This window comes from Echiichthys vipera, assembly GCF_963691815.1.
Source record: "Echiichthys vipera genome assembly, chromosome: 4".
Lineage (NCBI taxonomy): Eukaryota > Metazoa > Chordata > Actinopteri > Perciformes > Trachinidae > Echiichthys > Echiichthys vipera.
This window is the reverse complement of record NC_139829.1, coordinates 35,697,300-35,711,996: the sequence shown is the minus strand read 5'-3', so window position 1 is coordinate 35,711,996 and position 14,697 is coordinate 35,697,300. Positions and strand designations below refer to the sequence as shown.

The window sequence follows — 14,697 nt, the reverse complement described above, 5'->3', positions numbered from 1 at the left end:
CTGATGAGGACGGACCTGATGGACCCGTCTGACCCCAGGTGAGACCCGGTCCCGGTGAGATCAGGGTTCATCAGTGTGAACGGGAAGTCCATTTATTAAATCATCATGAATCAGACGAACTCCAATGAACAGTGTGAGGGAGGAGGGGGGGGGGGGGGGGGGGAGGGAGAGGAGGGGGGGGGGCGAGGGAGAGAGAGGGGGGGGGGGGAGGAGAGAGAGGGGGGGGGGGGAGGAGAGAGAGGGGGGGCGAGGGAGAGAGAGGAGGGGGGGGCGAGAGAGAGGGGAGGGGAGGGGGGGGAGGAAGTAGGGCAGCCTCACTGCAGGGAGGGGCCACTGCTGACAGAGAGAGAGAGCTGAAGACGGGAGCATCGATAGCAGCAAAGCTAACAGAGACAGACACACACACACAGACAGACAGACAGGTGCAGACACACACACACACACACACACACAGACACACACACACACAGGTCTCAGCGTGTGATTCTCCGTCTTGCTGCTGAAGGAAAACATGGATCAGAACCTCCTCCCTCTCAGGATGAGTGAGTCTGCATCACACTGCCTTTGTCTGTGTGTGTGTGTGTGTGTGTGTGTGTGTGTGTGTGTGTGTGTGTGTGTGTGTGTGTGTGCGTGTGTGTGTGTGCCTGTGGGTGTGTGTGTGTGTCTGTGTGTGTGTGTGTGTGTGTGTGGGGGGGGGGGCTCAGCATCCTCCATCTGATTTGCATGACCAAAGATGCTGCGTGTGTGCCTGCTATGTTAGCATGTGGCTAGGCTAGATACATGCTAACATAGCAGGCTAACACACACACACAGATGAATTAGCCGCTAACATTAAGCAGCTAATACATCTGTGTGTGTGTGTGTGTGCCTGCGTGTGTGTGTGTGTGTGCCTGCGTGTGTGTGTGTGTGTGCCTGCGTGTGTGTGTGTGTGTGTGTGTGTGTGTGCGTGTGTGTGTGTGTGTGTGTCTGTGTGTGTGTGTGTGTGTGTCTGTGTGTGTGTTTGTGTGTGTGTGTGCGTGTGTGTGTGTCTGTGTGTGTGTGTGTGTGTGTGCCTGCGTGTGTGTGTGTGTGTGTGTGTGTGCGTGTGTGTGTGTCTGTGTGTGTGTGTGTGTGTGTGTGCGTGTGTGTGTGTGTGTGTGCGTGTGTGTGTGTCTGTGTGTGTGTGTGTGTGTGTGTGCGTGTGTGTGTGTGTGTGTGTGTGTGTGCGTCTGTGTGTGTGTGTGTGCCTGCGTCTGTGTGTGTGTGTGTGTGCGTGTGTGTGTGTGTGCGTGTGTGTGTGTGTCTGTGTGTGTGTGTGTGTGTGTGTGTGTGTGTGCCTGCGTCTGTGTGTGTGTGTGTGTGTGTGTGTGTGTGCGTCTGTGTGTGTGCGTCTGTGTGTGTGTGTTTATTTTAGCCTCACACATTCATTGATCCTTATTTATGTGTTTAACTGTGACATCACAGTGATGTCACTGTGACGTCATAGTGATGTCACTGTGATGTCACAGTGATGTCACTGTGTTAGCTGAACGTTAGCTAACGGAGCCTCTCCCACTGAGCTGCATTAGCGTTAGCATTAGCGTTAGCGTTAGCGTTAGCATTAGCGTGACAGCTTTATTTATCTCCAGTGAAGAAACTCATGAACAGACGAGCTCTGCAGGTCTGGACCCGCCTCAGGGTGAAGAGGAGACGGACCCTGTCAGCGGGTCCGTCTCCTCTGAGCTTCAGGGTGAGACCACCGGCCTCAGACTGACTCAGCTCAGAGGGGACGGACCCTGTCAGCGCTCCAAGCATTTAACCAAACCAACGAAGAAGAGAGAAGTGAGGGGACGATGGAGCGTGAGGCAAAGCTCTGGATCTGCCTCAGTCCTGGTTCCTACCCTCACCTGTGCTCCTGAAAGCTGGGTCAGGACCCACAGAACCAGGTCCAGGTCAGGACCCACAGAACCAGGTCCAGGTCAGGACCCACAGAACCAGGTCCAGGTCAGGACCCACAGAACCAGGTCCAGGTCAGGACCCAAAGAACCAGGTCCAGGTCAGGACCCACAGAACCAGGTCCAGGTCAGGACCCACAGAACCAGGTCCAGGTCAGGACCCATAGAACCAGGTCAGGACCCAAAGAACCAGGTCCCTGGGCGCCTCCCTAGGGAGGTGTTCCAGGCACGTCCAGCTGGGAGGAGGCCTCGGGGAAGACCCAGGACCAGGTGGGAGGAGGCCTCGGGGAAGACCCAGGACCAGGTGGGAGGAGGCCTCGGGGGAGACCCAGGACCAGGTGGGAGGAGGCCTCGGGGGAGACCCAGGACCAGGTGGGAGGAGGCCTCGGGGAAGACCCAGGACCAGGTGGGAGGAGGCCTCGGGGGAGACCCAGGACCAGGTGGGAGGAGGCCTCGGGGAAGACCCAGGACCAGGTGGGAGGAGGCCTCGGGGGAGACCCAGGACCAGGTGGGAGGAGGCCTCGGGGGAGACCCAGGACCAGGTGGGAGGAGGCCTCGGGGAAGACCCAGGACCAGCTGGGAGGAGGCCTCGGGGGAGACCCAGGACCAGGTGGGAGGAGGCCTCGGGGAAGACCCAGAACCAGGTGGGAGGAGGAGCTGAGGTGACATTAACAGGTGGATGGACTTTATCTGCTCCCCTGGGATCAGAGTCAGAAAAGCACGGAGGAGGTTCCACATCGAGTTTTTATGGAGACACACACACCTGTGATGTTTCGGCATCGCACCGTTCCTCCTTTAGAAAAGACTTTCACATGGAGCAGGGAGGAGCTAACCAGAGCAGGGAGGAGCTAACCAGAGCAGGAAGGAGCTAACCAGAGCAGGGAGGAGCTAACCAGAGCAGAGAGGAGCTAACCAGAGCAGGGAGGAGCTAACCAGAGCAGGAAGGAGCTAACCAGAGCAGGAAGGAGCTAACCAGAGCAGGGAGGAGCTAACCAGAGCAGGGAGGAGCTAACCAGAGCAGGAAGGAGCTAACCAGAGCAGGAAGGAGCTAACAAGAGCAGGGAGGAGCTAACCAGAGCAGGGAGGAGCTAACCAGAGCAGGAAGGAGCTAACGAGAGCAGGGAGGAGCTAACGAGAGCAGGGAGGAGCTAACCAGAGCAGGGAGGAGCTAACGAGAGCAGGGAGGAGCTAACGAGAGCAGGGAGGAGCTAACCAGAGCAGGAAGGAGCTAACCAGAGCAGGGAGGAGCTAACCAGAGCAGGGAGGAGCTAACCAGAGCAGGAAGGAGCTAACCAGAGCAGGAAGGAGCTAACGAGAGCAGGGAGGAGCTAACCAGAGCAGAGAGGAGCTAACCAGAGCAGGAAGGAGCTAACCAGAGCAGGGAGGAGCTAACCAGAGCAGGGAGGAGCTAACCAGAGCAGGAAGGAGCTAACCAGAGCAGGAAGGAGCTAACGAGAGCAGGGAGGAGCTAACCAGAGCAGGGAGGAGCTAACCAGAGCAGGGAGGGGCTAACCAGAGCAGGGAGGAGCTAACCAGAGCAGGGAGGAGCTAACCAGAGCAGGGAGGGGCTAACCAGAGCAGGGAGGAGCTAACCAGAGCAGGGAGGAGCTAACCAGAGCAGGGAGGAGCTAACCAGAGCAGAGAGGAGCTAACGAGAGCAGGGAGGGGCTAACCAGAGCAGGAAGGAGCTAACCAGAGCAGGGAGGAGCTAACCAGAGCAGAGAGGAGCTAACGAGAGCAGGGAGGAGCTAACCAGAGCAGGGAGGAGCTAACCAGAGCAGGGAGGAGCTAACCAGAGCAGGGAGGAGCTAACCAGAGCAGGGAGGAGCTAACCAGAGCAGGGAGGAGCTAACCAGAGCAGGAAGGAGCTAACCAGAGCAGGAAGGAGCTAACCAGAGCAGGAAGGAGCTAACCAGAGCAGGAAGGAGCTAACCAGAGCAGGAAGGAGCTAACCAGAGCAGGAAGGAGCTAACCAGAGCAGGAAGGAGCTAACCAGAGCAGAGAGGAGCTAACCAGAGCAGGAAGGAGCTAACCAGAGCAGGGAGGAGCTAACCAGAGCAGGAAGGAGCTAACCAGAGCAGGAAGGAGCTAACCAGAGCAGGAAGGAGCTAACCAGAGCAGAGAGGAGCTAACCAGAGCAGAGAGGAGCTAACCAGAGCAGGAAGGAGCTAACCAGAGCAGAGAGGAGCTAACCAGAGCAGGGAGGAGCTAACCAGAGCAGGGAGGAGCTAACCAGAGCAGAGAGGGAGGAGGCGTTTCACCCCCCCCCCCCGCTGCTCCCGTCTCTTTAAATACATAAAGCTTCTTGAATCTTGAATCTTGACTCTTGACTCTTGACTCTTGCAGGGGCGTGATGCGGCGGCTGCGTTGCCGTAGCCAGGAGTCGTTGCTGAGAGCCGGCTGCGTGTCGTCGCTGGAGCTCAGGATGGACCAATCAGTGATCATCAAGCCCGTGCACTCCTCCCTCCTGGGGCAGGACTACTGCTTCGAGGTGACGCACTCACCCAGCCACACCTGCGCCTCTCTAACGTGTGTTTCCACGGCGATGACCTCTGACCCCGCCTCTCCCACAGGTCACGACCTCCACAGGAACCAAGTGCTTCTCGTGCCGTTCGGCCGCAGAACGAGACAAATGGATGGAGAACCTGCGGAGAGCCGTGCACCCCAACAAGGACAACAGCAGGAGGCTGGAGCACGCGCTCACGCTGTGGGTGGTGGAGGCCAAGGACCTGCCCCCAAGAAGAGGTGAGGGGGGGGGCAACTGTGAGGGGGGGGGGGCAAGGACCTGCCCCCCAAGAAGAGGTGAGGGGGGGGGCAACTGTGAGGGGGGGGGGCAAGGACCTGCCCCCAAGAAGAGGTGAGGGGGGGGGGCAACTGTGAGGGGGGGGGGCAAGGACCTGCCCCCAAGAAGAGGTGAGGGGAGGCAACGCTGAGGGGGGGGGGCGAGGACCTGCCCCCAAGAAGAGGTGAGGGGGGGGGGCAACGCTGAGGGGGGGGGGCAAGGACCTGCCCCCCAAGAAGAGGTGAGGGGGGGGGCAACGCTGAGGGGGGGGGGGGCGAGGACCTGCCCCCCAAGAAGAGGTGAGGGGGGGGCAACGCTGAGGGGGGGGCAAGGACCTGCCCCCCAAGAAGAGGTGAGGGGGGGGCAACGCTGAGGAGGGGGGCAAGGACCGGCCCCCCAAGAAGAGGTGAGGGGGGGGCAACTGTGGGGGGGGGGGGGGGGCAAGGACCTGCCCCCCAAGAAGAGGTGAGGGGGGGCAACAGTGAGGGGGGGGGCCAAGGACCTGCCCCCCAAGAAGAGGTGAGGGGGGCAACGCTGAGGGGGGGGGCAAGGACCTGCCCCCCAAGAAGAGGTGAGGGGGGGGGCAACTGTGAGGGGGGGGGGGGCGAGGACCTGCCCCCCAAGAAGAGGTGAGGGGGGGGCAACAGTGAGGGGGGGGGCCAAGGACCTGCCCCCCAAGAAGAGGTGAGGGGGGGCAACGCTGAGGGGGGGGGGGGCGCTCGCCCCAGAAGATGGGGGCTGAGGCGTGTCTCTGAGGTGTGGGGGGGGTCTGAGGCGTGTCCCTGTGTGGGGGGGGGGCTGAGGCGTGTCTCTGAGGTGTGGGGGGGGCTGAGGCGTGTCTCTGTGGGGGGGGGCTGAGGCGTGTCTCTGAGGTGGGGGGGGTCTGAGGCGTGTCCCTGTGGGGGGGGTCTGAGGCGTGTCCCTGTGGGGGGGCTGCAGAGGCGTCTCTAAAGTGTCCCTGTGCCTCAGGTACTTCTGCGAGCTGTGTCTCTGAGGTCTCTGTGGGGGGGGGGCTGAGGTGTGTCCCTGTGTGTGTGGGGGGGCTGAGGCGTGTCTCTGAGGTGTGTGGGGGGGGGTCTGAGGCGTGTCTCTGAGGTGTGTCCCTGTGCCCCAGGTACTTCTGCGAGCTGTGTCTCTGTGGGGGGGGGGGGGGCTGAGGCGTGTCTCTGAGGTGTGTCTCTGTGTGGGGGGGCTGAGGCGTGTCCCTGTGGGGGGGGGGGGCTGCAGAGGCGTCTCTAAAGTGTCCCTGTGGGGGGGGGGGGCTGCAGAGGCGTCTCTAAAGTGTCCCTGTGCCTCAGGTACTTCTGCGAGCTGTGTCTCTGAGGCGTGTCTCTGTGTGGGGGGGGGCTGAGGCGTGTCTCTGAGGTGTGGGGGGGCTGAGGCGTGTCTCTGTGTGGGGGGGTCTGAGGCGTGTCCCTGTGTGGGGGGGGGGTCTGAGGCGTCTCTAAAGTGTCCCTGTGCCTCAGGTACTTCTGCGAGCTGTGTCTGGACGACTGCCTCTACGCTCGCACCTCCTGTAAACTGAAGAGCGACACCATCTTCTGGGGCGAGCGCTTCGACTTCAGCAGCCTGCCGTCCGTCAGCGCCGTCACGCTGCACCTCTACAAGGACACGGACAGGAAGAGGAAGAAGGACAAGAGCAGCTACGTCGGGCTGGTCAACATCCCTGTCGCCACGGTGACCGGCAGGCAGCTGCTGGAGAAGTGGTACTCAGTGAGCACGCCCAGCACCAGTCGGGGTAGGTGGACCTGGATCCCACCCCCTCAGGACCAGGGACCCTTCAGGGGCAGGGGGTAGTGTTAGGGTCAGGGTGAGGGGGTAGTGTCAGGGTCAGGGTTGGGGGGGTAGTGTTAGGGTCAGGGTGAGGGGGTAGTGTTAGGGTCAGGGTTGGGGGGGTAGTGTTAGGGTCAGGGTTGGGGGGGCAGAGTTAGGGTCAGGGTTGGGGGGGGTAGTGTTAGGGTCAGGGTTGGGGGGGTAGTGTTAGGGTCAGGGTTGGGGGGCAGAGTTAGGGTCAGGGTTGGGGGGTAGTGTTAGGGTCAGGGTTGGGGGGGCAGAGTTAGGGTCAGGGTTGGGGGGGTAGTGTTAGGGTCAGGGTTGGGGGGTAGAGTTAGGGTCAGGGTTGGGGGTAGTGTTAGGGTCAGGGTTGGGGGGGTAGTGTTAGGGTCAGGGTTGGGGGGTAGAGTTAGGGTCAGGGTTGGGGGGTAGTGTTAGGGTCAGGGTTGGGGGGTAGAGTTAGGGTCAGGGTTGGGGGTAGTGTTAGGGTCAGGGTTGGGGGGGTAGTGTTAGGGTCAGGGTTGGGGGGGTAGTGTTAGGGTCAGGGTTGGGGGGGTAGAGTTAGGGTCAGGGTTGGGGGGTAGAGTTAGGGTCAGGGTTGGGGGGTAGTGTTAGGGTCAGGGTTGGGGGGGTAGTGTTAGGGTCAGGGTCGGGGGTAGTGTTAGGGTCAGGGTTGGGGGGGTAGTGTTAGGGTCAGGGTTGGGGGGCAGTGTTAGGGTCAGGGTCAGGGGGTAGAGTTAGGGTCAGGGTTGGGGGGTAGTGTCAGGGTCAGGGTTGGGGGGTAGAGTTAGGGTCAGGGTTGGGGGGTAGAGTTAGGGTCAGGGTTGGGGGTAGAGTTAGGGTCAGGGTTGGGGGTGGGGTTGGTTGGGGTTGGGGGGTAGTGTCAGGGTCAGGGTTGGGGGTAGAGTTAGGGTCAGGGTTGGGGGTAGAGTTAGGGTCAGGGTTGGGGGTGGGGTTGGTTGGGGGTGGGGGTGGGGTTGGTTCTCCGTGTGCACCCTCCAGCTGAGGTGCTCATGTGGTGTCCTGGTTCAGGGAAGTCGGCGGTGCCCACGGTGCGGATCAAGGCGCGGTACCAGAGCATCGTCATCCTGCCCATGGAGCAGTACAAGGAGTTCGCCGAGTACATCAGCTCCAACTACCTGCTGCTCTGCAACACCCTGGAGGCCTCCATCAGCCTCCGGGCCAAGGAGGAGCTGGCCGCCGCGCTCGTCCACATCCTGCACAGCACCGGGAAGGCCAAGGTAACACCACCCGCCGCACCTGAACACCACCCACCGCACCTGACCCCCACCCACTGCACCTGAACACCACCCGCTGCTCCTGACCACCACCCACTGCACCTGAACACCAGCTGCTACACCTGACCACCACCAACCGCACCAGACCACCACCTGCTACACCTGACCACCACCAACCGCACCTGACCACCACCAACCGCACCTGACCACCACCCACCACACCTGACCACCACCAACCGCACCTGACCACCACCCACTGCACCTGACCACCACCAACCGCACCTGACCACCACCCACCGCACCTGAACACCACCGCACCTGAACACCACCGCACCTGAACACCACCAACCGCACCTGACCACCACCAACCGCACCTGACCACCACCAACCGCACCTGACCACCACCAACCGCACCTGAACACCACCCACCGCACCTGAACACCACCGCACCTGAACACCACCCGCTGCACCTGAACACCACCCGCTGCACCTGAACACCACCCGCTGCACCTGACCACCACCAACCGCACCTGACCGCCACCCACCGCACCTGAACACCACCCACCGCACCTGAACACCACCAACCGCACCTGACCACCACCCACCACACCTGACCACCACTTGCTACACCTGACCACCACCCACCTACACCTGACCACCACCCACCGCACCTGACCACCACCCACCTACACCTGACCACCACCCACCACACCTGGGGGCGGGGCTTGGTCTAAACACCTTAACTTCTGCAGGACTTCCTGACGGACCTGATGATGTCAGAGGTGGACCGTTGCCGTGACAACGACCAGCTGATCTTCAGAGAGAACACGCTGGCGACGAAGAGCATCGAGGAATACCTGAAGCTGATTGGACAGAAGTACCTGCAGGACGCCCTCGGTACACACACACACACACAGACACACACACACACACACACACACACACACTCACACAGACACACAGACACACACACAGACACACACACACACACACACACACACACACGTAGGGTTAGAATGACCACAGCTAATCTCACCTGCGTGTGTGTCTCTGTGTCTGTGTGTGGTGTGTGTGTGTGTGTGTGTGTGTCTGTGTGTGTGTGTGTGTGTGTCTGTGTGAGTGTGTGTGTGTGTGTGTGTCTGTGTGAGTGTGTCTCTGTGTGTGTGTGTGTGTGTCTGTGTGTGTGTGTGTGTGTGTGTGTGTGTGTGTGTGTGTGTGTGTGTGTTCAGGCGAGTTCATCAAAGCTCTGTATGAGTCTGATGAGAACTGTGAGGTCGACCCGTCTCGCTGTGCGACCTCTGACCTCTCGGAGCATCAGGCGAACCTGCGGATGTGCTGCGAGCTCGCCTTCTGCAAGATCCTGGACTCGTACAGGTACACGGCCCCGAACCAGCGCCGCAGGGCGCCACGGAGCGCCACAGGGCGCCACAGGGCGCCACAGGGCGCCACGGCACCTTTGACTCGCTCTAACACACCCGTGCTCTGTTCAGGGTCTTCCCCCGCGAGCTGAAGGAGGTGTTCGCGTCGTGGCGTCAGGAGTGCAGTAACCGGGGCGACCGGACATCAGCGAGCGCCTCATCAGCGCCTCGTTGTTCCTGCGCTTCCTGTGCCCGGCTGTGATGTCACCGTCGCTGTTCGACCTGATGCAGGAGTACCCCGACGAACGCTCCGCCAGGACCCTGACCCTCATCGCCAAGGTGGTCCAGAACCTCGCCAACTTCAGCAAGTAGGTCTCCGCCTGTCCCCTGAGCGTGTCCCCTGAGCGTGTCCCCTGTCCCCTGAGCGTGTCCCTGTCCCCTGAGCCTGTCCCCTGAGTGTGTCCCCTGAGCGTGTCCCCTGAGTGTGTCCCCTGAGTGTGTCCCTGTCCCCTGAGTGTGTCCCCTGAGCCTGTCCCCTGTCCCTGAGCCTGTCCCCTGAGCGTGTCCCCTGAGTGTGTCCCTGTCCCCTGAGCGTGTCCCCTGAGCGTGTCCCCTGTCCCCTGAGCGTGTCCCCTGAGCGTGTCCCTGAGCCTGTCCCCTGAGCGTGTCCCCTGAGCCTGTCCCCTGAGCGTGTCCCCTGAGCGTGTCCCCTGAGCCTGTCCCCTGAGCGTGTCCCCTGTCCCCTGAGCGTGTCCCTGTCCCCTGAGCCTGTCCCCTGAGCGTGTCCCCTGAGCGTGTCCCCTGAGCGTGTCCCCTGTCCCCGTGTCGCAGGTTCGGGACTAAAGAGGAGTACATGCTGTTCATGAACGACTTCGTGGAGCGTCAGTGGAGCAGCATGCAGCGCTTCCTGCAGGAGATCTCCAACCCTGACGGACTGAACCACACCGCCGGCTTCGACGGCTACATCGACCTCGGCCGCGAGCTGTCCAGCCTGCACACGCTGCTGAGCGAGCTCGACCAGGTACCGCACCTGACACCTGACACCTCACACCTCACACCTCACACCTGACACCTCACACCTCACACCTCACACCTGACACCTCACACCTCACACCTGACACCTCACACCTCACACCTCACACCTGACACCTCACACCTCACACCTGACACCTCACACCTCACACCTCACACCTCACACCTCACACCTCACACCTCACACCTCACACCTGACACCTCAAACCTCACACCTGACACCTGACACCTCACACCTGACACCTCACACCTGACACCTCACACCTCACACCTGACACCTCACACCGGACACCTGACACCTCACACCTGACACCTCACACCTGACACCTGACACCTCACACCTCACACCTGACACCTGACACCTCACACCTCACACCTCACACCTGACACCTCACACCTGACACCTCACACCTCACACCTCACACCTGACACCTCACACCTGACACCTCACACCTGACACCTCACACCTGACACCTCACACCTGACACCTGACACCTCACACCTCACACCTGACACCTCACACCTGACACCTCACACCTGACACCTCACACCTGACACCTGACACCTCACACCTCACACCTGACACCTGACACCTCACACCTCACACCTCACACCTGACACCTCACACCTGACACCTCACACCTCACACCTCACACCTGACACCTCACACCTGACACCTCACACCTGACACCTGACACCTGACACCTGACACCTCACACCTGACACCTGACACCTGACACCTCAAACCTCACACCTGACACCTCACACCTCACACCTCACACCTCACACCTGACACCTCACACCTGACACCTCACACCTCACACCTCACACCTGACACCTCAAACCTCACACCTCACACCTCACACCTCACACCTCACACCTGACACCTCACACCTGACACCTCACACCTCACACCTCACACCTGACACCGGACACCTGACACCTCACACCTGACACCTCACACCTGACACCTGACACCTCACACCTCACACCTCACACCTGACACCTCACACCTGACACCTGACACCTGACACCTCACACCTGACACCTCACACCTCACACCTGACACCTCACACCTGACACCTCACACCTCACACCTGACACCTCACACCTCACACCTGACACCTCACACCTGACACCTCACACCGGACACCTGACACCTCACACCTGACACCTCACACCTGACACCTGACACCTCACACCTGACACCTGACACCTGACACCTCACACCTGACACCTGACACCTCACACCTGACACCTCACACCTCACACCTGACACCTCACACCTCACACCTCACACCTGACACCTCACACCGGACACCTGACACCTCACACCTGACACCTCACACCTCACACCTGACACCTCACACCTGACACCTGACACCTCACACCTGACACCTCACACCTGACACCTGACACCTCACACCTGACACCTCACACCTCACACCTCACACCTGACACCTCACACCTGACACCTCACACCTCACACCTCACACCTGACACCTGACACCTCACACCTCACACCTCACACCTCACACCTGACACCTCACACCTCACACCTCACACCTGACACCTCACACCTGACACCTCACACCTGACACCTCACACCTCACACCTGACACCTCACACCTGACACCTGACACCTCACACCTGACACCTCACACCTGACACCTGACACCTCACACCTGACACCTGACGCCTCACACCTGACACCTCACACCTCACACCTGACACCTCACACCTGACACCTGACACCTGACACCTCACACCTGACACCTCACACCTGACACCTGACACCTGACACCTCACACCTGACACCTCACACCTCACACCTCACACCTGACACACGTGTGTGGAGTGTCTCTACCTGTCTGTCTGTCTCTACCTGTCTGTCTGTCTGTCCACAGTCTTGCCTGGCGAAGCTCGGTCCTCTTCCTCGGATCCTCAGAGACGTGTCGGCGGCCCTGGCTAACCCCGGGGGCGTGGCTAACCCTGGGGGCGTGGCTGTTTCCTCGCCGGAGCCTCAGCGTGTGGTGTCTCCTCCCCCGATGTCTCCGCCTCCTCTGTCCCCGCCTCTGTCCCCTCCTTTGGCGGCGTGTAACCCCTCCATCGGGCTCCAGGGCAGCGTTGGACTGGACGGAGGGTTAGCATCACGTTAGCATCACGTTAGCATCACGTTAGCATCACGTTAGCATCACGTTAGCATGATTCTGAACGCTCTCCTGTATCTGTCGGTGATGTTTAACCTCCACGTGTGTGCAGGTTGGTGGACTTCACCAGACTTCCGTCCCCGACTCCAGAGAACAAAGACTTGTTCTTCGTCACCAAAGGATCCAGTCTGCAGCCGGCCTCAGGTGACCTTTGACCTCTGGTGACCTCAGCAGTTGTCTTTCCACGGCCGCACCACCGCGAGCTCGGGGTGTCTCTGAGCCCGCGGCCACCTCGCTGTAAACACGACCCATCCAGCTGACATCAGTCACGCCCCACAGGGCCCAGGTGCCCCCCCTCTGAAGGGGGACTCACTCCTCTGGGTCCAGACCAAAGTGGTGCGTCCGTTCCAAACCTGGTCTCCGGCGCCCCCCTTCACCCCTCCGTCCTGTTTCAGTTGTTATGGTTACCAGCTCCTCCCCTTAAACACGGCGTCTGTAGAGGAGCTGGTTTGACTGTTTTGAACGTGGCGGTGACGATGAAACCGATGAAATCTGACCCTGACGGAGGTTTCATGAGTTTGTGACGAGAGCCGGACGATGAACGGACCTCCAGTGCTTTAGCGTCTGACGGTTCGATTCCCTCTTCTTTGTTGGTTTTCACGAGTGGTTTGACTCTGACGCTGTACCGCCGCAGCGCTCTCTGGTGGCTCCGTTCCGTCAGGAGCACTCTGGCGACGGACCCACAGACGCATGAAACCACCTCGGGGTCCGTGTTTACCGTAGGGCGTGAATGGGCTTCAGACCCCCGGTGCACTCGAGCTCCCCCCCGGTCGGCGCGGCAGTGGAAAGACGGCTCGTGTGTGTGTGTGACCTCTGATTGCCTCTGATGACCTCTAACCCCTGTGCTGATGTCACTTCCTGCAGGGCTGCAGGGCTCTCCGGCGCCGAGCTCGTCCTACTCGGAGCCCAACGAGACGGAGGCGGGGTTTGAGATGAGCAACGGGGGCCGGAGGGAGGGGCCGGAGATGACCAATGAGAGCCGCAGTCTGTCTCTGGTCGACCTGCAGGACTCCTCCCCTAGCGACGGCCTCGACGACGTCCAATGGCAGCGCAGGACGGGGCTCCTCCCCCTCTCCTTCCAGAACCCTGTGTATCACATGTCCGCCACGTCGCCACGGCAACCGCAGCAGCCGACGGACACCACGCCCTCGGACGGCTCGGCGGGGTCACAGGGAAACGCCGAGGACAGGAACGCCGCCGCGACCAAACCTGCGTTTCTAACCCAGATGTCTGTGGGGCTGGGGGGGGGGGAGCGGGGGGAGAGGATGTCGGCGCTGTCCAGCAGCAGCAGCGGCGAGGAGTACTCCAGACGAGCGCTGTCGCTCTCCGACACGCTCACAGGTACGAGCAGACCGGGCCGGCGGCGGCGGCGCCCACTCTGTGTGTTTATGTTTGTCCTGATGATGTCACTGTGGCTCCTCCCCCTCAGGTACCCCCGCCCCCCCTCGTCAGACCTCCGGTCCTCAGAGACGCATCGATCAGCCGCCCCCCCCCTCCTCCGCTCCCCCGGGACCTCCTCGAGGTCGGACCCCTCCCAACATGCTCAGCGGAGGCTCCGCCTACCCGCCTCGCCCCGCCTCCGGGAGCATGATGTCATCGAGTCCTGATTGGCCGAGCAGTGGCCAGTCACGGCTCAGACAGACTTCGTCGTCGTCTAAAGGAGACAGCCCCGAGAAACAGCGACCTGCTGCCAAGGTAACCGGGCTGTCGCCATGACGACTGCTCATTACGGGGTTATTGGGGTTGTCATGGAAACGTGTGTGTGTGTCTGTGTGTGCAGGCGCCCTCTCCATGTGCGCTGGACCGGACCGCCGCCTGGCTGCTCAACATGAACTCCGCCTCCTCCTACGGCGAGACGGAGGACGATCGCCATGACGACGCCCTCGTAGAGAAGGTACGAGACTCTGACTCTGAATCTGACTCCTGGACCAGAACCACCTGCTGTACTGGACCTGACTCTGTGTGTGTGTGTGTGTGTGTGTGTGTGTGTGTGTCTGTGTGTGTCTCTGTGTGTGTGTGTGTGTGTGTGTGTGTGTCTGTGTGTGTGTGTGTGTGTGTGTGTGTGTGTGTGTCTCTGTGTGTGTGTGTGTGTGTGTGTGTGTGTGTGTGTGTCTGTGTGCGTGTGTGTGTGTGTGTGTGTGTGTGTGTCTCTGTGTGTGTGTGTGTGTGTGTGTCTCTGTGTGTGTGTGTGTGTGTGTGTGTCTCTGTGTGTGTGTGTGTGTGTGTGTGTGTGTGTGTGTGTGTGTGTGTCTGTGTGCGTGTGTGTGTGTGTGTGTGTGTGTCTCTGTGTGTGTGTGTGTCTGTGTGTGTGTGTGTGTGTGTCTCTGTGTGTGTGTGTGTGTGTGTGTGTCTCTGTGTGTGTCTCTGTGTCTGTGTGTGCGTGTGCGTGTG

The 14,697-nt window shown here is 60.7% G+C and overlaps 1 protein-coding gene across 1 annotated transcript in view; it reads left to right on the top strand.

The window, feature by feature from the left end:
• Window positions 1-347: 347 nt before the first annotated feature.
• LOC310946538 (disabled homolog 2-interacting protein-like) overlaps window positions 348-14,697 on the top strand; it is an 18,971-nt gene continuing 4,621 nt past the window's right edge. The window contains 17 exon segments of the mRNA XM_083913027.1: window positions 348-422; window positions 506-542; window positions 4,260-4,404; window positions 4,487-4,646; window positions 4,649-4,658; window positions 6,162-6,433; window positions 7,501-7,709; window positions 8,459-8,603; window positions 8,936-9,080; window positions 9,197-9,252; window positions 9,255-9,432; window positions 9,896-10,085; window positions 12,004-12,239; window positions 12,359-12,450; window positions 13,171-13,647; window positions 13,736-14,001; window positions 14,087-14,200. Of these exon segments, the coding sequence (XP_083769153.1) occupies window positions 4,267-4,404; window positions 4,487-4,646; window positions 4,649-4,658; window positions 6,162-6,433; window positions 7,501-7,709; window positions 8,459-8,603; window positions 8,936-9,080; window positions 9,197-9,252; window positions 9,255-9,432; window positions 9,896-10,085; window positions 12,004-12,239; window positions 12,359-12,450; window positions 13,171-13,647; window positions 13,736-14,001; window positions 14,087-14,200 (2,688 nt within the window). The 5' untranslated portion in view covers window positions 348-422; window positions 506-542; window positions 4,260-4,266.